The sequence below is a fragment of the Plectropomus leopardus genome, chromosome 17 (genome assembly GCF_008729295.1).
Source record: "Plectropomus leopardus isolate mb chromosome 17, YSFRI_Pleo_2.0, whole genome shotgun sequence".
In the NCBI taxonomy this organism is placed as follows: domain Eukaryota; kingdom Metazoa; phylum Chordata; class Actinopteri; order Perciformes; family Serranidae; genus Plectropomus; species Plectropomus leopardus.
The window spans coordinates 27,162,697-27,188,796 of record NC_056479.1 but is presented as its reverse complement, the minus strand read 5'-3'; the positions used below and the strand labels follow the sequence as shown (position 1 = coordinate 27,188,796).

The window sequence follows — 26,100 nt, the reverse complement described above, 5'->3', positions numbered from 1 at the left end:
GAGGAAGAGGGGAGAAGAGTGTGACGGAGAGATGGACAGGCCGGGCTGAAGCACTAGTCATGTCCTGTGTCGCGGCTCTGGTAAACGTGACAATGTCTCTGTTTCTGCGGTGACACAGGGGCAGATGGGCAGTTCGCTCTCGTAGTCTTTTTTTCCTCAGAAGCGCTCAGCGGGAGCTCTCCGACAGCCGTCACATCGCACCAGGCTCACACGTCCAATATCAAACGAAGATGAGGTGTCGCCTATTTGCGATAATAACCGAGTACATTGACTTCTGCCTCACTGGTGGATGAAATGATGGACTCGGAGTTGAGCGCGTGTCGAGGGGGAATGCTGATTGACTGTGTTTGGACATAAAAGTAGAGTAGCTTTGGCCGTTTCTGAGCGAGGGGTAACATCCCACACCTCCTCAGGGAGTCCTGATTTTTTTTTTTAACCCAGATTAGTTTTTTTTGCAAAATTTCATTTCACAGTCTCTCCTCTCTTATCGTGCTGTCCCAATATGGGCTGCAGAGTGTGGACAGTGTCTTTAAAATCATCCCTGATCTCCTAACACTACACGCCTCTAATCCTCACCTCCTCCTCCTCCCTCGCCATCTCCTCCTCCCCGTTTTTGCTCTCACACGTCAGACTCAATGCTGGAGAGTTTCTCATACACATGGCCATTGCTTCCGTTGAAGGGACGCGGGGGGCCGACCCCCAGCATGGAGCCGTGGTGGTTCATCCCACCCAGGCTGAGCTCTTTCGGGAACCGGGGCGTCACGTTGGACATCACCCCGGCTGTGGCGGACGCCGGCAGATATGACGTCGTGCTCATCTGGCTCCTGAAGTCACTTCGGCTGTTTTTGGCAACTTGTTGCTGCTGCTGTTGCTTTTTCATGTAATATTGTTTGGCGCCGTGCATCAGACACTGGTCATCGCCAAAGGTGGGTATAAAGGGGTTTTGGTTTACCCTGTCGGGGTAAAGAGATTTGGATAAAGAGAACCCTCCCCCGCCGCCTTCCATCAAAGACCTGTCCCTGTCTCTCATGTCTCTCTCTCCGATGGAGCGGCGGTGGAGGCCGTCACCGCCTCGGAACAGGCCGAATGGCGAGCCGGGTCTTTTCCGGCCTTCGCCTCCGTAAAACAACGGGTCCCTGTCTCTTTCCCTTTCTCGCTCCGAGCCACCATGACGCTCAAATATGTGTGCGAAGGGGCTGGTGCCCTCCATGTAGCGTTCCTTTTCCTTCAAGCTAACGCTCCTGGGTGGAGGCAGCATCCCTCCCATACCGGCACCACCCATCCCTCCGCCACCTCCCAGGCCGCCCATCAAACTCCCCATCCCACCTGACTCCTCTTTTTGAAGGTCGACAAATGCGTCATACGAGTGCTGCCGCCTCAGCGGTTTGCCGAATCCACCCTTCCTCCTCTGCTGGCCCTGAGATTGAGACGGAGGGCCTGCGCCCATACCTCCTCCTCCTCCTCCTCCACCTCCCCCTCCCCCCATCTGTTCCAAGAGGTGGTTGTTGTCCTCGCTGATATCGTAGAGGTTCCCTGTCTTTTTACAGCCCTCGCAGCGCATGCAGGTCGCAGAGCTGGGGCGGCTGTTCCCGCCTCCCGAGGACCCGCAGCTCATGCCACCACCGTACCCACCGCCGCCCCCTCCTCCGTGTATGGACATCTGCTTGCCCACTCCTCCCCCACTGGCCCGACAGTTCCTGCACTCCCACTCTCCCCCTGCCAGCCCTGATCCTCCCCCGCTCTTTGAATCAGACTTTTTGGGTTTGCTCTTCAGAAAGTCGTCCACTGGAACCAGGCTGGTGCAGGTCCCCACGCCTCCGTCTCTGCTCCCGGGGCCCTCTGTTAGGTCCACGTGCTCCCACTGAGGGACGCCCTCTTTGGGCCGGAACTGGTCCAAATAAAAATCCCTAACGCTCTCCTTTTCTCTGAAGAGATAGGAGTTCCCGTCATTGTTTCCTCCTCCTCCTCCTCCACCTCCTCTCTTGCGTTCGGAGGGCAAAAGCGGCGGGGAGGAGGAGCGGTGGCCGTGGTAGTGGTGGTGGCTGATGTGGTAGGGTTTCCTCCTGTAGCCCAGCTCGATCTCGTCCAGCTCCCGTCTGGACTTGGCAGAGGCCGGCCTCTTTTTCAGGCTATCGCGGTATTGTTTGCGTTTCTTGGCATTACCCTCAAGGTTTCCGTAAGTCACTGTGTGCGTGGAAATGTCCGACACATCAGAGCGTATATTCCCGTCGTCGTCTCCTCTTCCTCCACAGTAGCCGTGCCCAGGGATGTACGTTGAACTTGAGGCGCCTCCCTTGAAGGAGAACTTCCCGTACAGGTCCGGCAGGCCTCCCTTGAAGCTCTGTCCTGACGGAGGCGTCTGTCCAGACAGGAGGTCGAACTTGCTCATGTTCCTGTGTGTCAGAGCTGCGCACGGCTGCGTGGTGAAGATCGGGGCCACGCCTCCGCCCAGGCTGTCACAGTCGAACATGCCGCCCTCCAGAGAACTTGCGCTGCCCAAACTGTGAGGCCTGTTTGCAGGAGGTCCGCTGAGCCCGAGCGTGGAGCCGTGGTGGTGCAGGTAGTGGTCCTGGTACAGGTTACTGTCCTTCAGGTGGAGGTTCCCAAACGTCCTCTCCACCTCACTGATGTAGTCGCTGAACATGTTGTCTTCAGGCAGGTACGGCGGTTTGCAGTCCGAGTGGCCCGCCAAGCTGCGCCGGTGTTCGGAGATATCGTAAACGGAGGATTCGCGGCGGATGAAGTCCAGAGCACTGTGTGGGGAGCCGTTCACCCCTGACAGGGAGGCCATGTTTTTGGCGGTGCGTAAGAGGCGCATGATGTTGGAGTGGGTGTTGTTCATGGTGGCCGATGGAGAGTTCAATGCGGAGCTGCTCTTCTCCTCGATCTGCACCCCGTGGATACAGCTGTAGATGCCCTGTGGGGAAAAATACAGGCGTTAGAGAATGAACAACCGTCATTAGACATTGATGAATTTTAAATGGACAGAAACATGAATCTGCGGCTGCATTGCACCCTGACTGCCCAACTTTTTACAACCTAGGTGAAGTGAAGTGACTACAGCTCTTTCTGCTGACTCTGTTAATACCATACTCAATAAATACAGTATATAACACTCTTTTTCCACCCAAGTTTATTCAAATATGCAGGTTTTTTTAAAAGATAAAAAAAGAGAAATTGGCTCTTGACTGCCATTGGTTCTTAACTGCCAATAGACAAGTATGCCTTTCTGTTGCTTAAGCAGAAGAAAGCAGTATGGAGTCCAGTGAAAATGTTGCAATGTTTACTTCTTTTTTTTTTTATATCTGTTTCTTTTTTGGTCTCTCTCAAATTCAGTGCCATTTAAATTAGAACAATGTTCGAGTGTTGCTTAGATGGAGACTAGAGCTTTGATTCTTTGTTTAAGCCCAATTGGGTCCAACCTGACACAAATCGTCGAGCTCGGGCCCGGCTACAATTTCTCAATATCACCGCGGGCTTGAATCCAGTCTACTTCTCACCATTTTACCAGAGTTTTTTTTTTTAAACGAAACTAGCAGTTCTCATGCATAAGCTAAACTGCAGGAGTTGTATTGGACTAAACCAAGTGGAAAAGAGAGAAAAAGTGGGGGTAACCATGATTGAAAAAGAGGTGAAAGAGAGAGAAAGTGACTGCAAGGCCTTTTCTTCCGCATCCGCAGCAGTGGGAGAGATGTACGTGACATGCAGAGTGATGATTATCATCTATGTCCTATATCTGCATGGATGCTGATGCCATACAAACTTAAAGACAGAGACGCACTGAGGGGAACAGCCTATTCTGCCAAACCTGTTGTTATTGAAATAACAGCAGGAGGAGAAGAAGGTGAAGTGGCGCGGCAAAACACTTTAATCTTTAGCTTGCAACAAATATATATATATATATATATAAAAATCTAAAATAAATTTCAGTTTGCTGTGGTGCAGGCTCGGGCCAGCTTTGGACAGAAACTGTGGGTTTATGTAGAGTCAGGCCTGATCTTTTAGGCTTGATAAAAGCTTAAATGGAGATGGACAGAATTTGTGGCTGAGATGACAAATTGTTGCTGAAGTTATTGACGGCCGTGACGGAAAAAGGAGTCAATTAGCATGTCCATCCATGTGTCAGGGTTTCCATCACTGCCAATCAGAGCTGGAGCCCATGAATACCTAAAACCTGTGCAGGAACAAAAGCAATAATCTTTCCCACTTCAGACAAAACAGGGAACGGGGCTTAACTAGAGGGGCACTTAAAGATCTCCACCAAAGCCAAATGTCCTATCTCACAAGTTCAACAAAAGTGAATTGTGTATCTGCTCTGTGATTCGTATCTGCTCCAAAATTGAATGCATTCTTCCATGGCTCATGCTACACTCTTTTTACCAGGTTTTATTAAAATAAGGCCAGCATTTTTTCCACAATCCTGCGAAACCATAACTTGGTGGAGTTAATAATCAGTAAAAACAGATATTGCACATGATTAATAGATATTTAAGGTCCAATTTAAAAAAAAAAATCACATTTCCATGAGAAAGTATCAAAATTCTGAAACCACAGATCCAAAAATTGTGCCTTTAGACAAAAGGTTAGGACATCACAAATACACAATTTAAAGATACAAACTGCTGCGGTCATGCCCCTGCTGTGATTACGGTGCAGACCCAGAAACACTGACCAATTAAAGCAGGCTTTTTTGGAAAGGGGGGCTTAAAGAGACAGGTGCAAAAATGGAGCGTTTTAAACAGAAAGTGAATACAGGTATATTCAGGCTGACTTAATGAGAAAAACCTAATGTTTTTTGAACATTAAAATATATGAACATGTTATAGTAGAGACCCCAAATCAAAGTAAAAACCCAAAAATGAGCCTAACATGGGACCTTTAACATGCAGAATATTAGCTGGTGTGAGACAGCAGGAGAGAGCACACAGCGTGACGCCACAGGGAGGACAGTGTAGCTGCATGGTGGATGATTGATAAAGGCAAAGGGGCTGTAAAAACCCCTGGGTCCCGCTGGTCAATACCTTTAATCAATGTGATTAGAATTCAGCTGAACAATATCCTCCGGCAGTTATTAAACACCTCAGTTCCACTAGCGCTCAACGCCCCAACACAATCCCCATCCGGGAAGAAAGGCCAAACCAAGGGGACGCCGGCTGAGCGCTACAGTGACAGAAAGATAAACTGCTCCATTTGCATTCAGTGATGTACGATACAATACTCAGATAAAAATGGATGTTCGGAGGAGAGCAAACCAGGCATGACAGATGGGGACGGTAACGGATCGGATCAATTCCAAACAATGATTCTGCTCAGTTTTTCCAGGACATTTGTAGATGACTATGGACATAAAGCTGGGACACTCGACTTGCTTTGCTTAGGGGCCACTTTAGCCAAATGACAGCAGGCCAAGGGACATATGTAGGTTTTTAGGACGTTTCCAGGATTTTAGGACATTTTACAACATTTCTACGAATTCAAGATACTTCTAGGATTTAAGGACATTTCTAGGATTTTAAGATGTTTTTAGGATTTTAGAACATTTGTACAATTTTAACACATTTCTAGAATTTCATTTTGTTTTTAGGATTTAGGACATTTCTAGGATTTTAGGATGTTTCATAGATTTTAGGGCATTTCTACGATTTTAGGATGTTTCTACGATTTCAGGACATTTCTTGGATTTTAGGATGTTTTTTATGATTTTAGAATGTTTCTAGGATTTTTGGAGGTTTTACAGATTTTAGGATTTTTCTAGGATTTCAGGACATTTCCAGGATTTTGGGACATTTTGAGATTAACTAGGACCTCTGTCAGGAGTGCAGGAGATCCTCCACTGGCATTTTTTTTTTATAAAGCTCTATTTTGATGCTGTTTTCTGGCTCTTTATGTGTACTAAAAGTACAAAAACAATTCCCAGTGTGCATCACTTTACTTTTATTGTGAATTAGAAAACGGTTGAGAGGCCACCTGACACCTCAGGGGGGGCAAGATTTGGCCTGCGAGCTTAAAGTTGAGTATCACGGACATAAAGGGATGCTTTGGCCATCGTAAAGAAAACAGATCAGCTGACCTCCGTGCTGCTGGCCACCACAGAGGTCACGATGAGAGGTCACAGGGTCAGCTGGTTGTCAAATCTTCTCTGCTGTTAAGCCATGACTCTTCCTACCCTCCTGCATTTATCCACTCGTTGACCCTCAGCTCTCCTCTCCCTCGTCGCTCGTTTCTGCTAGTTAATTAGCTACATGGACAGTCCCTGCACTGCAGCAAAAAGGCCTCCAACCCTCATTCCGGTTTAATAGATAATGTTATTACTTCTTTCAATTTCACAGTCTGTTAACAGTCGAGTATGTAAAGCCTGACAATGGCTACAACCAAGAGAGGTTTAACATAAATACAAAAGGACTCATATTTGAGTTTGGGACTCTTGAAGTGGAGGACAAATGTATACGCCCGCCTGCGTGATATTTCAGGATATATTTTCACCACTAAGAACCATCTTTCAATGTTTATCTGGTCCTTTTCTGTCTCATCTGTGTTTCTTTTTTCCATCTGCCTGTTTATATAATTTGCCATCACTTCATATCTTTTGTTTTTCTTCTTTTATTGTCTTGATTACACCCCACCTGCTGCCAAATCTGTCATGTCTTCCCTCCCATGACGTCCATGACAACGTCCCATTTTGGGCTTTCCAGAAGCATCCGCCTTAAAGGGATAGCTCAGATTTTTTTCGAAGTGGGGGGTTTTATGAGGTTCTTATCCAGAGTCGGTGTGTATTACATGACGAGTGACAGAGTACTGCACCGCTGTGAACGGAGTCAGTAACAAAATGTATTCTAGCCACCTAAAAAATCAATATGAGTTTAAGTGGCCGCTGTATTGACATTGTGTGTTTATCACACTTTGCCTCACCATTAGAGAGCCTTTTCACTTGCCACTACATTTTTTTCTCAGCCATAAAAATTTGCTTTTTCTATACCTAAGCACAATTGCGCCGTGCACTGTATTATGCCACAGATCAGCTGTTTGGGTCACTCTTTCAGAGGTTAATAAAACAGACAACAAATACAAGAATATATATATTTTTTAAGAGATTGACATCACTTTACTTCTGTTACATTTGAAAGCCTGTTACGATCATTTTAACCTCTGAAACCTGAAAAAATGGTTTGAATGTTTCAAAAATATGGCAAAACATGAAGAGCAACGTGGTGAGAAATGTCCCGCAAACTGCAAAATAAAAACAAAAAAAGTTGTACAAAGTGACAAGAAAACTATATGAAAATGAGCTGAGATTAATTATTATTACACATTATTTAAAAAACAAGACAGAGTAATTATAATTAATCTCAGCTCATTTTCATATTAATTATATATTTTTTATTATTATTATTTTATATTTTCTGGTAATTTTCTAGTAACTAGTTACTTATTCTTGCTACTTTTTGGGCCATCTCTTGTTAAGTTTTTCTTTCTACTCCTTACCACGTGCCTCTTTGCCTAAACCTAACCGTCCGTGACTTTTGTTGCCTGATCCCAACCACGGCGACAGTCTGTATAAGCACCATGCTGCTTCACCACACCATGTGCCAGTGTTCCCAGATGTACAATAATTATCTAATTAATTATCTGTCGGACAATTTTGCACGACGTGATTGTGACCGCCGTATGATAATTTTTCTTAAATTACTATAATTTTGAATCTCTTGTACGATAGTTTAACATTTCCAATCTGGCAACGCCGCCATGTGCCTTTGCGGACGTCACGGTAACAGCATCCAGGAGCGTAAACAGCCAACACAGAGGGATACCTAAAACATCATAAGTAGACGCCATGTGACGAGCTGGGCTGAAAATGTGTTATTTGATCTTTATAGATGGTGTTTGAGAGCGAGCTGAGGATGAATTTTTGTGTGGTTTTTAGGCTTTTTCTCTTTTTGGCGCACACAAATCAGCAACGGCCACGACTGGGAACAAGAAGTTAATACTGTGGTGCATCAAATCTTGGACATCTGACAAAGTGATTGCTGCTTCGTATTCAACAGCAGATTTCGTCTACTCCACATGCCCACATAATGTAACAGTTGGCAGATTGCTGCCGGCCCGGCGCTACAGTAGCTGATTATTTGGGCAGGATGTGTGAATAGCAATAACTGTGGCCTGAGGGCTCCTAAGAATTCTCAATCCACGGGGGGATCACGGCAAAATCTATAAGTGATTACACCGGTACAGAAAGGCAGGAAATCAACAAATGACTAGCTGCCCCCCTATGTATGATTGCATATAGAGAGCCTATTGTACATGCTGCGGCTCATAATGTCATACTGCCTGCGTGTGGTGTAAGTATATGGCGCTAAATGCAAATGAAGCCAGCCGTGATGTGATGTGAGGGCTGTGAAAAGAGGAGTGATTAAAGCTCTAATACATTTACTGTTCTAAAGTCATTAGAGACTTTTTAAATCGATATAATTAATTTGTTTCAGTGTTGCAGGTGGGACCTGGAGGAGCAGGTAGCCAGGGGAGAAGCCGCCGCTGCTCACAAAGCCGGGAGGGAACGCTAACAGACCGTGACGCCATGACCGAAAACCCACGTGACTCACGCCAACCGTGACAGATGTCTCATTTTTTACACTGCCGGGCTTAAATGTTAATTGCGGCAATAACAATAAAGTTTATTGGATTATGCTGTGAAATTAAAAAAACGCGGAATCAATCTGAGTGGCAGAGCGAGGAGGAGGAGGACGAGAAAAGAAAAGGGAGAAAAAGGCGGGAGAGAAAAACACTCGAGTAAATGAGACCATGTGAAGCTGCGGATTGTGGAAAAGATAATAATTTCCACTGTTGTTGTTTGGCCCATGTCTGTGCTACATATGCAAATGAGCGCTCTGGATGAACATTTCCCCTGAATATTTTAACATACTGAATCATCTGGCCATATTTGCGGACACTCGGCGTTCATTTACGTTGTCACATTGTGGCAAAGACAGAGGTAATTTCTGTAAATGAGAGCAATCACTGCATGTTATACAAAGCGTAATTACTTTCGGATCCAGCCCCCCCCAAAACAAATTATAATGATGTCATAATCAAAAACAACACCAAGCAGCCTGTCGTTGGAAATGAGAAGTCAACTGACATTTTAGCAACTGATATTTCATGCTCCCGCCACACAAACAGGCGCCGACACGCACGCACGACCATAAACAAGGAGACGTAAAATTAACACCATACAAAATAATCAAAGTTGAGCACTGGAGCGTAACATTAGAGCAGAGAGGGGAAAATGTTAGGTTTTTTTGTGTTGCTTTCTTGGCACAAGCAGCATATCAAATGTGGGGAGGGGGGAGCGGCGGCGTGTGGCTCTGTGCTGTAAATTAGCCACGTGGTTTCGCCTGCAGCGGTTCACCTTCAGAGACACACAGTGAATTACACCGGAGCCATGTCAAAACAATTGGAATGCAAATCAAATACCTCGGGGGTGACTTTGGTCTCCTGGGATCCAGTAATCTACCCTCTCCGGTTCTGTGGCTGATTTTTGTTGAGTGAAATATTGATTTTGGCTCAACATTTTGTAAATATTTACCCCACGGACGTCAGATGGGCCTAACCATCGAAACGAAAGAAAAAAGGGCTCCAGTGTCTGTTTGGACGTGAGTTTGGGTTGGTGACATTCTCATTTGCAATTTTTGTATCCCCAAAAAGTCACAGAATAAAGCAGACATCACAGACAGAAACACTGATGAATAAACCGGTAATGAAGGTCATTTTACAGATGAGGAGTCGGTGACGCTGCACTAAACTTGATAAATATAAACTATGTGGATGCTTTGTTTACCCTTTGAAACCTAAGCAAATTGGCTGCATTTCTTTCAAAACCATGTGAAGAGGGCAATGAGCAACAAACTAAAAAATGACCCAAAATTTTGAAAGAAATGAGTGAAAAAAAAGTACAAGAAAATTACCTGAAAATAAGTTAAAATTTAAAAAAATAAAATAAAAAAAAAACTTGGTAAAAGGTGATTAAAAATAATTTAAAAAAAATAATTCTGGAACATAATTTTGAATATGTAATTAAATAGTTTTTTTCTTTTCTTTTTTTCCCCACAATATTTTTTTCTTGCCTTAAAAACAAATGTAAATCTACTAATTTATCTTCAATATTTGGAACATTTCTGACAAAGTTGCTCATTGCCTTTTTTTCAAATTTTTTGAAAGAAATTGCACTGATTTGCTCGCGGCTCAAAGGTTTACTTACCTGCCTGCTGCCTTTAGACTTTTTATTGCTCTAAAATTAGCATTGTTTTTAACTACTGCACTTTTAAATACTGAAATTTCATAAGGTGGCAGAAGGTGGCTTTTGGCGTAACGATCATACACTGAAAATACTGACAGAGCGGACATATTTGACGAGTTCGGGGTAAGAACGGGCTGCAGTTGCACCGTGGCCCGTGTGCAACATGCCAAGCAGCATGTGTTAAACACTGATTTTTCATGTGAGATGACTTTATTCAGTGTTTCTACCAGTTTGAATCACCTGGTCTGTTTTGTTTTGTTTTTTTTGGAGAGAAAGAGATCTCTGCGGATAATTCGGCTCCCAATTAAACCCACATGAACAGATTATAATGAGGAGAAGTTTCAGCTGGCTGTAATCTGCAATCCTCACCACTAGATGCCACTAAATCCCCCTGAATCTTAAACACCGGACCTTTAAGCAAGAATGATGGCGAAAGCTTATAATTTTAATCTTAATTTATCTTGTGCTATGAGATGGAGACGGTTTAACACTATTGGTCAGTGTCAGCGTTAACTGTAGCACAAGTAGAGAAAGGTCATAAAATCAGTGAAATGACTCAGTATGTCATATAAAAAAAAAGTTTGCTAATGATAATGATAATGATATTCAAATTACTGGTCAGATCAGACTAAATGAGTGTATTAAACTGGTAACGGTGTGTTTTATAACTGATAAATGTTTTATTAATGAAAGGCAAAAAGTAATCTCTCTTCTTTAAAAGTTACATAGTCTTAGTTTAAACATTTAAATCACTTTTTATATATCAGCCACAGAAAAAAACAGGTAGTCAAGTGTGATACGACTGGGTTTATCCCTAATTTGATGCTTGAAGACACAAGCACGGTGTGAAACGCATCAGCTCCAGCGTGCTGCTCTTTAACAGAACCTACTGCCAATCAGAATCTGTCAATCACAATATTTGTTAAAAAATACAACCCATGAAAAACTGAAGCACATTTCCTGTGGCGAACACATAACTGTGTGTTTTATCATACAGATCGATACATTTATGACTTTCATTTCCACAACATTTCAGTCTTACCCTGCTGATGGAGAAGACGAAGCCGGGCTGGCCGGAGCAGACGCCCATGAAGCAGAAGCGCAGCTGCCAGTAGAACCAGTGCTCGCAGATGAAGGTGATGAGCGACAGAGCCATGGCGGCGCCCAGCATGTAGAAGACGCCGGCCATGTTGTCCACGTCCAGCTGGCTGGACATCACTTCGTTCTTCTCGTGGTGGCAGATCCCCGTCAGCCACAGGGACTCCAGCTCCTCCATCTCACCTGCGTGGAGGGAATGTGACGACACAGCAGGGGGAGGGGAAGTGGGACGGAGGCGAGGACGGATGGACCGAAGAAGAGATGATGCAGAGGATGGGGCACGATGATGACATGTGGAGAGGCGTTTTTATGATTCGTACGGGAATTGAAATAAAGAAAGCAGTGTGAAAAAAAGTGGGAAGGCATGTAAAATATAAAGGAGAGAAGAGGAATATGATGTAACAACAGGATGGGTATTGGAGGGCACGAGGGATGGAGAGATGATGCAACGGAAGAAGAGAGGAGGGAAGATGGCGGGCAGGCGGTGGAAAAGGGGGGTCAGGGGAGTTAGAAGTGAAACGCAGCCTTGATTTTCACAGTAGGCTTCATTGCAGACAGGAAAAGAGTCACACACACGCCACTGGTCACATGTTAATTGCACTTTTTTGTACTAATTTCTGCAAAAAACTGTCCCCCTTGAAATACATAAAAGCTCCAGTGTCAACAATCCTGCAAATTGTAAAGAAAACACGTGTTTGCATGTGTATGCCTGTGCACGAATGTGTGTTTGTGTTTGTGTCCGTGCGTCTGATGCCGGTCCCTGAGCTTCTGGTCTCTTTTGTGGGTCACCTTCTGTTTCATCACGAGCTGTTCTCTATCAAAGCCGACCGTGGCAGGACAGGCGTCGCTTAATTAATCATACATTCAGCCGTTGTAGCTGCATGTCAGCGCGACTCTTGCACCGGAGCACTGGCTGGCCTCTGAGCGCCAACGACAAGCTCCGCGGCATACAAACTCAAGAGAGGCTCCGCACACACACTCACACACACATAGATGCACGCAGGCATAAATACAGACACAAACACACGCAGCAGCCACTACTTTATGTCGACTGAGAAACTCACTGAACTGCAACCATTTTGCAGCCGTTTTGACGCAGTAAAACTGGCATTTGTATGAAAAGAGCGTATCAACACAATGATTCAGTTTCGGACGCTCTTGGGAATCTTGGGCAAACCTCTCGGGGGGTTGCTCGTAAAACTCAGAATATCTTTACGCTTTTGATGCGATTTCTTTTTCAGGGAAACGGGTAAATTTGGATCATGGAAAATGCAAAAAATATAACAGCCATTTTTGGTGTTTATTGGACAGCTAAGAGAGGAAAGCAAACATGGTTGGGGAATGCAACAATTGTCCCGACTGCAGTCAAATCCAGGTCATCACAGTTACACACTGCTGCTAGTTAAGTCCAACACTGTAAAAAGTGACCTTTAATTAAAAGTAAATATATAACAGCTACACTCCGCTCAGTTTTCCAAGTCTGTTTCAGCAGATAAATGCACACATTAACAGCTTAGGGAAATGACCACCCCAGATATGCAAGAAAAAAGTACAGGGAAATTACTTGGCAATTTGGCTGGGGAAACCCAAAACACAACAAATTAAAACAAAAACAAAAATTAAACAAGAAAGAAAAAAAACAAAAAAACAAACAAAACAAAACGGAAATGGCCTGAAAAAATGCTTAATTATAGGAATTCTGTTAAAAAAAAAAAAAATCAATATATCATTATAAGCATTTAAAATATATTTTTGTATAATGTTGTTGAAATTTTTCTCTAGATTTTTAAAAAATAATTTTGCAGGACATTTCTTTCTCTTCAAGTTGCTTATTGCCTTTTTCTCTCTGCTTTTGAGAGAAATCATACTTGTGAATGGCATCTGAATGCAGCACAAGAAAAGTGATGTGGATCCAAGTTTTAAAGAGTTAAACAGGTGGACTATTAGACCATAATAGTGTTTTGGTTTCTGATGAATGTATTTTTACACAGTACACTGGGATGTTGAAAATATCACTAAGGTTTTGTGCAAATCTGTAATGGAAAACCAACTAGTATGGTAGCCACAGTCCAGTATGCAGACACATGCAGAATATACAGAATATACTGTAGATTTATTATTATTATTATTATTATTATTATTATTATTATCACTGTTATGCAAAGTGCAAATGTAAAAATATGTCGGGCGTCATGGAGTAAAAATGAGCTATTCCATTTCCCCTGTTCTTTCCACTGTTGTTACCTTTTGTCAATTTCCATAATATCCAAAGTATCAAAACAATAATTTACAAAAAACAAAGGTGGTTTGCAGATTATGAAAATATAAAAAGTTGATGCCAGGCAGCTCTGAAATGATACAACAGGTCTTTCTTTGCTTTCAAGGGCAAAAGGTCATTGATCTCAACCTGCTCTCTCAGTGACTCCAAAACTTTCCGTCCAACAGACAATCAGAAACCACCGTTTAAAAATGCTGTTTCTTTATCACGACAGCTGTGATGTATTTTTGCTCGGCCTGCGTCAGACTACCCAGACTCCCTTCCAGCACCTCGTACCAGGCCACTGGGCTCTCCACGTGAGTCTCATCGCTTTCTAGGCCACCAGGAGGGGAGTGGATGGCGAGGCGTGGTAAAGTGACATTGAAATCCTGAGAGGTGGCGAGACAGGGAGGCTTGGTTCCTGTATGAGTGCTTTTGCAGTGGCGCGGGGGGGGTAGTGTTACTGCGAGCCGACCCAAATTCACACACACAGAAAAACCGACACTTTCTAGTTAAACTTTCTAGATAACCAAACTTATGATCAATAAGTCAGAAATACACACTCTTATTGAATTGTTGATCAATATAAACCTGCGTCACTAATAGGATCTCTACACCGGTGACGCTCAATTCGTTTAGTTGGGGGCCACTTCTGCAAAATGACAGGGGGCCAGGGGCCAGTCGCAACAGCCCCAAACATGTTTCTATGATTTCAAGCAAGTTTCTAGAATTTTAGGACAATTCTAATATTTGAGGACATTTCTAGGATTTTAAAACATGTCAAGGATAAAAACACTTTTCTAGGATTTTAGGACATTACTATGATTTTAGGATGTTTTAGGATTTTAGGATGTTTCAAGGATTTAAGCACTTTTCTTGGATTTTGGGACATTTATAGGAACTGAGGACAATTCTTGGATTATAGCGCTTTTCTAGGATTTTAGGAAATTTCTAGGATTTAAGCTTATTCTAGGATTTTGTTTCTACGATTTTCGGATATTTCAATGATTTTCTGCTGTTTTTTTTTTTTCTTTTTTTTTCTTTTTTTTTTAGGATTTTAGCACTTTTCTGGAATTTTAGCACTTATCTAGAAATGTAGGACATTCACTCAGGTGTTTGTGAGTTTCAAGGATTTTAGGAAGTTTCTAGGACATTTGTAGGATTTTTTTTTTGTAGGACATTTTTAAAATTTTAGGACATTTTAAGGATTTTGGGACATTAGGGGTTGAGCTCTGTCGGGCTAATTCACAAATTTTATTGTGAATTAGGATATAGTTGGGGGGGGGCACCCGGCACCCTGCTGGGGCCTAGATTTGGCCTGTGGGCCATAAATTGAGTATCACTGCCTTCACTGCTCTCTTTATCTCTCTTATATGCGCACACACTCACACACACATCCGCTCTCTCATTTTTAAAGGCCTGACCCACATTCACATGTACACACACACACACACACACACACACACACACACACACACACATACACACACAACCCCGCGCACTCATGCACACACGGTGTTGAAATACACCAGGAGCGATGCTGGCACCCCTAACTGGGACGCACTATAGTGGGCCCCGGAGGGCCCTTGGTTCAGGATGCTCACAACACGCTGGACCGTGCCCAAATAAACTCACACGCAAACTTGCGCACGCACACACACACACACACACACACACACACACACACACACACACACACACACACACACACACACCAAACTTCCATTACATTCCCCATTCTGCATTGAGCCGTATATCAAAACAGGACATTGTGAAATTAGACTGTTAGAGTCGATAAAGTGAGCGCGCAGCTGCTCTCTGTGACATTTTGACTTATTTATGATGAAGAGTTTTCTCTTGAAAACCGTAAAGCATGTTCTGCACGGGGGGGTCAGGAATGGACATTTTGAACACATTTCATTTCATTCCCCGCTCGTTCGGAGACTCATTAATGCTCCGGCTCGAGCTGACAGGAATGAAGTGTTTCAAAAGAACAAGCCCTGGAGAGCTTGGACAGTCTCCCATAAAAGGCAAGCGTGATCATAAAGCACCGGGCCCCCACGGTGGAGCTAAATCTCGAGTTACATTCCTGGCAGCACTGTCTTACCTTTTCTGTCTGTTCTTGGTATAATAAGAGGGAAATTACACATATGTTTGACTTGCAGAGCCAATTAAACACCAAAATTGTGGTCACAGACACAGAAATTAATTAGAAGAACTATGATTTCCCCTCCTTTGACCAGTGCTTCCACCCCTGCACAGTTTTGAGTGCATGAAACCCTAAAATCTTACAGTCTGAGAAGCCTATTTTTGCGTTTAGAGTTCTTGAAAATGTTGTATTTTACACATGAGAAATAAACTTAGCCACTGTTATTTGTCCCTACAGCGCAGCCTGAGGCAAGATTTGTTCAGAGCATATTGGTGGGTAAATCAAGCGCCTCGAATTAGCTCTTCAAGGATAATTCATGTTTATTACAGTTTGGATCTTATTTCTTTAGTTTTGGTGATTTCTACTGGTTTGGCAAACTGGTTTCTACTAGTTCTCTTGTTCTGTTGAAAAGGAGGAGAAACTGTTGGAGTTGTGGAGTGAACAAGAGTTTTGATTCGGCATAAATCTGAATCACTAACCGGTTTACGTCTAACCTCCATGGTCTCCTCCAACTAAAACAGCCCGGCTAACCAACAGAGGTTTTATGTAAATACACTTCACCTTTCAGGATTATACTGATGCAGAATTGACAACAATACTGTCAGTAAAGGACACCTTTTACCTCTTGTTTCTACATTTACGTGTCTTTGCAGAGGTGTAAGAAATTGTTAAAATGTCTGATTCCTTTAGAGGAGCTTGGTTTAATGTTTTTGACCAGGAGCACCCTGGGAAATAACCTCAAAAGGCATCTACGCCGCATTTCATTAGTAGATCTCCTTCACTTTCCTCAGCCTTCTGTAATACGTAACAACTGACGTTGCACGGAGCCCAACTTGGTGAAACACACCTGCCTTTGTTCACTTTCAGCCAGACTATCACGGATCGATCAGTTGCAGGTTTAGTGTCGTATTGCTTTTTACAAATCATCAGAAATACAAACGAGTAAATAAAGTAAATACCTACAGACTCCTTTCAGTGAGCTGAATGCGTCCTCTGCACATAAATGCGATACACAGTCACTCAATCAGCTGCATCAGTTTCTGATTTAATCATTTCTGAGTGTGATCTGCATCATGATTATCACAACTATTACTTTTTTATTCTTAATTTGTTCATGATATCTTTCAAAATAGCAATTTTTCCCCATGCATTCACAGATATTGTTGGAAATACAGAAATATAGATTATATAGTTTTCAATAAGCAACTGTCTGCTAATAGACAAGTGGATCTTTACACGCGTGAGCCGACTTTTAAATGACATAGATTTGTTTTAATTCACCAATTTATTCATCTTCTCCTCCTTCTGTCGTGCAACCGGAGTCTAACTTACAGTATTACTGCCCCCTAACTATGGACGTGTTTTCTGGCTTTTCTTTCTCACATGCATACTTGCAATGAATTGTGGGTGATATAGACCTCTGGAGTGACCATTGTTGTTCATTCGCCCCCTCAGCCTTCCAAGGGTCCATCTCACCAAGTTCACTTCAGTTTTTTAGACTATTTGAATGGCGATTAAAATGGCGAAGTTGTTGAATGCAGCACTAGCTGTCATGAAATAGCGACCCTGCAAGATCCCCGGTGTTTGCAAAATCTCACAGTGTGTGACTAAAAAAACTCACATTACCTGAAGATGTGAGAGACGGGGTCAGACTTTCGTCTTTAAAATGTCTTTTTAAGTCTTCTCAGTTATTGGAGGCATGTTGAGTATAATGCTATTATAACCACTAAACTGGATTTATCCTTTAATGTTTGCTTCAAGGCTGTCAATAACAACTTGTGTTATTTCCCTCCGAGCGTGCTGCGTTATCTCAGTGACTAACTCCTGCATCTTTGAGTCATTATTTATACAACTCATCACATCGCCGCAGCTGTATGCATGACAGAGCCTCTACTAGCACCGAAACTGTGCATCATCTATGAATAAAACAGCGGCGAAAACAGAAAACAGCACGCCGTCTTACCGTCTCCAAAGAGCTGCAGGATGGCCAGGTCCACGTGCCTCTTCCAGAGCGACTCCTTCTGGATGGCGATGCCGTACCCCGTGGTGGCGAAGATGTAGCCGCTGCCAATGGTCACCAGCTTGCAGCCCTCGTCCCTGCCAGCCATGTAGTTCAGCACGGCCGCGTCGTAAATGAAAGCGTCTAGTTTGCTAATGAAAAAGAGAGAGAGGGAGAGGGAGAGCGAGATAGGTTACAATTAATTAGCACTTTGGAGTCAGACATCACAGCTACAACATCCAATTAACCTGCTAAATAGCACTAAGCTGCTGATAAGTGTAATAGACTTCCACTTGGTTTGCCAAAGGCGGGAGCTGGCACACAGACTGGTGAAAAGGCTCACTCGATGAAAAGTGAAGAGGGGGAGTGGAAGTATTATTGGAGTTATTCAGCAACAATATGTTTACATGTAGAGACGCAGGAAAGACAAACGGGACATTTAGCAATGATTCTCGATCTGAACCAATTTACACTTAAAATATGCAGTTTTGGGGAGTAGTCGACAACATGTTGTGCGATTACTAGTTTGACTACAATTACGGATTGACGATAATATCTGCACTTCACGGGAAGCGACAGATATTGGCTTTCAAATGAAATATCATAATAGTCCAACGTGTTGATTTCTGCCGATATGAAAAAGTGTTTTAAAAAAAATATATTTTATTTAAAACTTTTTCCAGTTTGAAAAGAGAAACAGCTCTGAAGCGGCTAAAAAAAGGAACACAGATGGGAAGAAAGGGAAAGAAAAAAAAGGAACTAAAATATCAAAAAAACAAACCAAAAAAAGCCCTACAATTTAAATTCAAACAGAGGTTGAACACAGGCGTTCTGGTCAGCACCGTATGAGGAGAAAAAGTGTTTTTGACGTTTACAGCATGGAAACATGTTCCACTAGAGGCTCTCAATGCAAGTATGAACCTGAAAATGATCACAATATGTCCCCTTTAACATGAAAACCCCTTTTTTTTAAAATTAATTTTAACAATAAAGAAAATGATGCAGTTTCTTACCCGGCCTTCAGACTCTGCAGAGCCTCGTTGACGTTTCTCTGGTGGAACTTCGTCATGTAGCCGTGCATTTCGGGATAGTTGTTCCTAATGTTTCTCTCTGTGCTCCCGTTTGGGACGGTGCCAAACCGAAACGGAGGCGAGAAGTCATTGGGACTCTGGAACTAAACATGGAAGACAGACAGGCATGTTGAAGCACCAACTTTTTATTAAATACAGATGGAAAAAAGAAGAAAGAAACTTTCCATCTTACCTTTTTGTCTGAGAGGCCAGTCACCTGGTCCACATACTCCTCCTGGATCATGAAAGCGGCCAGGTTGGCAGTGTAGGAGGCCAGGAAGATGACAGCGAAGAAGGCCCACACTGAGACCATGATCTTACTGGTGGTGCCTTTGGGGTTCTGCACCGGCACAGAGTTGTTAAAGACCAGACCCCAGAGCAGCCAGATGGCCTTCCCGATGGTGAAGGATGGACCGTGAGGCTCTGAAAGAAACACAGCGATGGTTATACATGATCAGCTTGTTTCCAAACCAGTGCATATGACACACATTTGGTCTTTTACTCCAGCTGAGCTTTTATTTTGTGTAGTGGAACGAAACTGACGAGCTAATTCATAAAATGATTGCGCCCTGCAACTGCAACACAGCTGCAAAGCAAACAGCGTCTCGGTGCTCCTGTGCTATTTGCGCATATTTGAATGAGGTAATATGCAGACATTTGGCACAAAATGAGTGACACAAAGGGACTTGACTATTTTGCAATGAACAAATCCTCCAGAAAGTGATGAGCATGTCAGCTTTATCTGGACATGTTCTTGTGAGTGAACTTTTTCTGTTGCCGTCATGGCATTGTTACGTTTTAGAGTAACCGCCACTCCAAATCTTTTATTATTTTAGTATTATATATAACTTAAACTGAATATTATTTTCAGCATTATTTTTGGATAATTCTAGTTGACATAAGAAGATAAGAGGGGGAAAAAAACCCCAGAAATCTCAACATGAAATTAATCTTGCTCTTGGAGATGACTTTCTTTTGCAAAAAAATGCGATTTTCCCAGCTTTTTGTCTAATATATATATATATATATATATCACACTTGAATGTACTTAACATATTTTATTTTTTAAATGGTTAAACTGTCCATCCATGAGCTGGCAGCAGCCTGATTCACTGCAGCCATTATGCTGTGATAAGCAGTTGGTTCATAATGTTTTTGTGTGGGTATGTGTGAGTGTGTGAGAGAGAAAGAGAGTGTGTGTGCACGCACGTGGGTGTGTATTGTTGTATGGGGCTTTTGTTCACGGACAAACTGACTTCACGGTGCCAAATATCTCCTTTGTGAAGTTTGCGAGGAAAGTTGGTTAAATGAATCGGACAGAGACTTTACAAATCTGCAGTCAGGCCATTGATACATTATTGCGCCGAAACCTCTGAGTCCAAACTTCGATCTGCACTCTTCATGATACCAAACTCCCACAGCGCTGCACGCAGATAAAACAAAAGGCACACAGAAGAGAACAGCGCTTTAGGGAGGAGTACATCTTCTCCAGAACATGATGAAGGATGAGAGGAATGTAAAAAAAAAGATTGTCTATATATAGCCACATCAGAGATAGAGTTGTGGGAAGACATTGATTTTTTTTCCCACTTTCTTATCTTTTTGGCTGGGGGAGATCTAACGCAAAACTCGCCCCTTGCTGTCAGATCTGACACGTGATTTTGGGAAATATGGAAATGAATGCAAATGTCTCGTTCCGGAGTGAAAGAACTGGAGGTGTGTTGAAAGACACACCTGTAAATGATAGAAAGTGCTATTTAAATGATAGCAGTGAGGAGGAAGGAGAGGAGGAGGAGTGGAGAATGAAGTCATTGGGTCAGCGAGGACGGCGAGGACGGCTGGTCTATATGTGGAGGCGGCCCGCAGCGTGCTTGTGCGTCTGTCAGTCTTTGTGCACAGTAAGACAATTTGTACATTTGCAGCGAGGACGTAACAGACAGAAGCATTAACCTGCTCGGCTGTACCCGTGCCCGCTTGTTTGGTGCAAATTAGTAGTCGGAGCATTACTCATCCAACACTCTTCTGCAGAGGCCCAAATTGCCCACCGCCATGTTCTCTGCATACTTTTGGAAGATGAAAGTACTTCCTGTTTTTATCCCTCTTTGAATGCTTAAATTTTGTCGACAGATAGCACCTGATTTGGATTCCACCGTCGGATTGTTTTCACTGCCAAATTATTAAACTGCTTTCATGTGCTGCTGTTGGTCTCACATTCAGGACTTTCAAGTTGGCTGCTCAATATTCTTTCATTCAGATGCGATTCAGAAAATCAGGTAAAAATGGAAAATGCCAGAAAATTAAACCCAACGGGCGACTAAAGACAGGCAGAGCGCTGATATGGGAGTGCATACGAGCCAACAACATTTGTTTTAAAAAAAGAAAACCATTCATTTATCAATTAATCAGTGAAAATAGTGAAAAGCAGCCTGTGAAAAAGTGATGCCACAAGAAGGGAAGTATTATCGGAGGCATCTGTTATGGTGTTGCAAGTGTGATTTTTAGATCCGCTGAACATCATCACTGCTTAAAAGACGACAACTGGTTACCAACAGAACGGGATTTTATACTAGTAAGTCGCTGTACCAAATACATTTTTAATTAAACCTAATTGTTCTCTGGGTTAATCTGATGGGTAATGTTTTTTTCCAATCCACCAAATGTGATATATGATTCACACCAAAGTCCTGAAAAATTACTTACTTTTTTAACCAAAATAATCATGTCACAACCCTCCTGATGCTGAGTGATGCTTCGGCTGTGAACCACTGAATCTGCACTACAGGTCCGTGCAGAACATGCAGTCATATCTAATAGCAGATCTAGATAAAACTAGCTCCATTTCAACCAGCTACAACACTAAAATCAGACTTATGCATTGATGCATCTGCATTAACAATCCAAAAATGTCCTAACATATCAGTCTCTGCTGCAACTTTCTGCAAAAAAATCCTTTTACTGTTAGTTGACAATAACAAAGTACATTTCAAAGGTGTTTTGAGCGCAACAAGCCCATTTTTATCTAGTTAGATTATAAAAATCTACATAGAGAAATCTCTACGACACTCAGCAACTCACATCAAAACTTTCTAGATTGATAAATAGTACTACGGAGAGGAAAAATATGAACATTTAATTCTAGGGTAAACTTTCCCTTTAAGTGTAGTATCAGAGTACAAATACACAGACACAAAAGCAATGTGTAGAGGAGGTCGAGGTGGGTGATCGGGGCATAAAAAAGCACAAGACTTGTAGTTCATTTTGAATATTTTAAAAGCCAAAGCATCTCGTGCTTTTTATCAGTTTTGACTTGATGTCCCTCGATTTGGTGACCAAAAAAAAACAAATGCTTGGAGTTGCCTTCAAGTTCAGTATGATCACTTTGTGTTGGCACTTTCAGGCTTTGTTGTCATGCAGATAAACACAATCTGAATAAAATTACATCTCCTGCATCAACAGATTTCCTGTGGAGAGCTTAAAAACTCTTACTTTAATTCCAAAGAATTACGTCACTTTTGACACATGTTGTGGCGGTATAATTTCTCCGGTAAATGCAACCTGAGCGCGCCCTCCCATCTGCTGTGTTCTGAGCGAAAAGAGTGAGAGAAGAGGGAGGCGGCACGACGAAAAAGACTGGAAAAGAAAAGGTCTGCATCAATTTACATCTTTATTCTCCAACTCCACCCCCCAATAGGTACCATCATGCCTCTCTCTTGTGTGTGTGTGTGTGTGTGTGTGTGTGTGTGTGTGTGTGTGTGTGTGTGTGTGTGTGTGTGTTGCATGAAACCTCTCACCTTTGCCGTCAGCCAGACAGCGGTTGTAGCCCACAGGGCTGAAGTACTCGAATATAAACACAGCCATTGCTGACACCAGCAACAGCATCACGAACATCATCACCCACACATCGGCGCTGAAGGGCTCTGGAGGGCGAAAGAGGGAAAAGAGGAGAGGGAGAGAGATGAAGGGGGACCACAGAGACGGGGGATTGAGGGAGGGAGCGTGCACGGACAGAGATTAGGAAAAGAGAAGAGAGCAGGAAAAAAAGGGGTGTGAGAAGGCACAACACGGGGAATAAACGAGGGACGCCAGGGGACGGAGGAAGAGGCAGAGAGGAGCGAGGGCGGCGGAGAGGGAGGGAGAGAAAATGAAGCGGGAGAGGGAGAGGGCAAGAGAGATATGCAAATGTGGAGCGCCAGATTGAGAAGAGGAAGGAAGAGTCAGAATTGGAGTAGGAGTGGGAAATACAAGAGGGCAAAGAGACAGGAAACGAGAGAGAGAATAAATAAACAGTTAGCCTTATTATCACACACTGCAGTCTGCCTCCTCGTCATACAAATGCATTAAAACTTGCCTCTAATCACTTTCGTCCACTACAGCTTTAGTTGGACTTCTAAAGGTGTGAAAATGGATGTCAACCTAAAGTGACCTGACAAAGATGCATGAAGCACTCGGAGTCTGTCAGGAGAGCGGCAGCAAAGACAGTTAGAGCAAACTCAATCAGTTCAAAGACTCTTTGAAACCATGCTGCGGTGGAGCGTGTACACCTGTTTACAGGGCACCCACCTCTATTTCTGTCCATTTACAATAAACCCACCCATCGCCAACAAAGCCATTGAAATATATCCTTTCTTTTTATTCTTGAAATATGAAAATCCTTCAGTTTTTTTCTAGTAAGTCAAAATATCTGCACTTGCTCTCATTAGGCTGGCACTTCTTAAATCTAACCTCTGTTGACTTGTAGGACTACACACCATCTAAACCCGTATAAACCCAGTGGGCCTGGAAACGATATCTCCACGCTGTGCACCAAGATAAGCCTCCTGCGCCCAAACTGCTGTCAAAACCTTCATTCAGAATTGCAGACGCAGCCTCCAAGATTTTCTCAATGGGGAAAGCGTCAGAGATGAGGCACAGAGAAAACAGAAAAGCTTAATATGACCTCAAATCACCAAGGTGTTCAAAATTATCACATGATCAGGCTGTGCGTCTGTTTTTGGCGAAATATGGTAATTTGTGGTGGAAGTTTACTTGACAAATTATCAGATTTGCACAGGATTAAGATCACAGTGGACCTCTTCAGTGACTTCAAATCATATGTGGTCCCCATAAATACATAAATAAATAATTTAAGCTTTGCACCTCGGGCGGCTCAGGACATAAGACCACTTTTTTCCTTTTTAAAAAAAAAATCTAGTATAATAATAATAATAATAATAATAATAATAATAATAATAATAATAATGTCTTTAAAAATAAAAATAAATAAAAAATAAACTAAGAGATGAGAAAAAGGAGATCATCTTTTTTTTGTGAGTAAGCTCTTGGAAAAAAAATGACAAATCCTATAAAAGTGAGTGTTGCTTTTATGTTTTATGACAGCCTCATAGTTACAATATCACCAACTGTCACAAACATGGCCTTCAGGTTTTTCCTTCAGCCTGTCTCTGCCCCAGACTCCTGACAGCCCGCTACTGTTATTCTCACCTAAGAAGGCCGAGGGTGAAACGGTGCCGTTGCTCCGAGAGACCATGACGCTGATGCCCGTCTCGATGAAGGGGACGGAGAAGTCGATGACCTCGGACCTTTCCTCGTTGATGGTCAAAGAGCCGACAGCCATGTGGGCGTTCTTTAACACCACCTTGTAAAGACGGTGAAAAACAGAGAAAACATCCATTAAACACTCTTTATCCTTCCGGTGATGAATGGAGCGCAGTTTAAAGGAAAAATCTGCTCTAAATCTTTTCCCGAGGGGGGAAGTTTTGTTTGGTGCTGCTGCAACAAAAGCATTCAAAAAAAACAAATTCAATTGAGACAGACAAGAATAGCTCATAGTAAAAAAATTAAAATAAAGAAAGCATAAAAATAGCTTTTCACAGCCATCAGTTCATTTGAGGGTGATTGAGAATGTCTGTGAATCTGAAAAGAAACACGATAAGGACAAAGGTGGACGCCGTTATTCTGCAGTAGCCCTCGAGTTCATTCGAACATTGCTGAAAAATAGCTTTTTACGACGTCCCTTACATTTCTTTGTCCATTTTGTTGTTGGCTCGGTTCTTATTTCACTGAGTGAATGAATAAATGTGACTGAGCCTCTTCAGCAATCTAATATATCAAGAGTAAATATTAGGTTTTAGTGTCAGCCCTTGTCCACGAGCAATATCTTCTGTCTAGACGCATCACTTTGCACTGATGTCCAGCAATCATGCAGACAGAATCCATTGTGGAAGATGTCCAAAAAGCCATTTTTCAACAATCTGTTGTTTAATTCAAGTTTGCACTAACAGAAAGGTAATGTGGCTGTACACGCACGCAGCTGTACTATTAGTAATACGTGTGTATAACTAAAAGTGAACTTGTTGGTGTTTTGTTGTGCTTGGATCTTAACCTGTAAAGACACATGACCTGGTAAAATAACAGCTGAGATTATTAACAATCATAATTTTAATTGACCTCTCTTGTGTGGCCTACAAAGAGGACTATTTCTACTATTGATTATCCTTGAACATGAGCTATGCTGCTGGATGAATAATTTAATATTTATGTTGTGCATGATAATTATTCATAGCTGTATGACTCCGCTCACAAGTCAAGTCATTTTATCCTATTAGACGTTTGTGTGAAATTTTCATTATTTGCATATAAAATCTTGAGTTATGGCCATGTTTCATGAGGTCACAGTGACCTTTGACCACCAAATCCTCATCAGTTTATTATTAAATCCGAATGGGTTTGTGCCAATTTTGAAGAAATTCTTTTAGTGTATTCTTGACATATTGCAATCATGAGAATGAAACGGATGAAAGGTCACAGTGACCTTTGACCATCAAAACGTAATCAATTCATTTTTGAGGCCAAGTGAACATTTGTGCCAAATTTGAGAAAAAAATCCCTCCTTTTGAGACATCCTGTTCATGAGAGAGACAGACAAGGTCACACTGACCTTGACCTGTGACCACCAAAATGTAATCAGATCATCTATAAATAGAATGGAACGTTTTTGCCAAATTAAAAATAAAAAAATCATCAAAGCTTTCTTGAGATGTTGCATTTAACTAAATTTGACAGACGCAATCTTATAATGACCTTGACCTTACACCTACGACAACCAAATTCTCGTCAGTTCTTTGTTGAGTCCAAGTGAACGTTTGTGCCAAATTTGAAAAAATTCTCTCAATTTGTTGTTGACATTTGGCGTCATAAGAATGAGACAGACGAGGTCACAGTGAAATTTGACTACTA

General features: G+C 42.5%; 1 protein-coding gene across 1 annotated transcript in view; it reads right to left on the bottom strand.

Annotated features, from left to right (window-relative positions):
- Positions 1-619: 619 nt before the first annotated feature.
- The window catches only part of LOC121956614 (glutamate receptor ionotropic, NMDA 2B), a 128,993-nt gene continuing 103,512 nt past the window's right edge, over positions 620-26,100 (bottom strand). Inside the window, exons 8-14 of the mRNA XM_042504929.1 lie at positions 24,346-24,499; positions 22,656-22,781; positions 19,058-19,287; positions 18,808-18,968; positions 17,759-17,946; positions 11,334-11,572; positions 620-2,917 (exon numbers count right to left, since the gene is read on the bottom strand). Coding sequence (XP_042360863.1) covers positions 620-2,917; positions 11,334-11,572; positions 17,759-17,946; positions 18,808-18,968; positions 19,058-19,287; positions 22,656-22,781; positions 24,346-24,499 — 3,396 coding nt within the window. The remainder of the gene's footprint in view (positions 2,918-11,333; positions 11,573-17,758; positions 17,947-18,807; positions 18,969-19,057; positions 19,288-22,655; positions 22,782-24,345; positions 24,500-26,100) is intronic.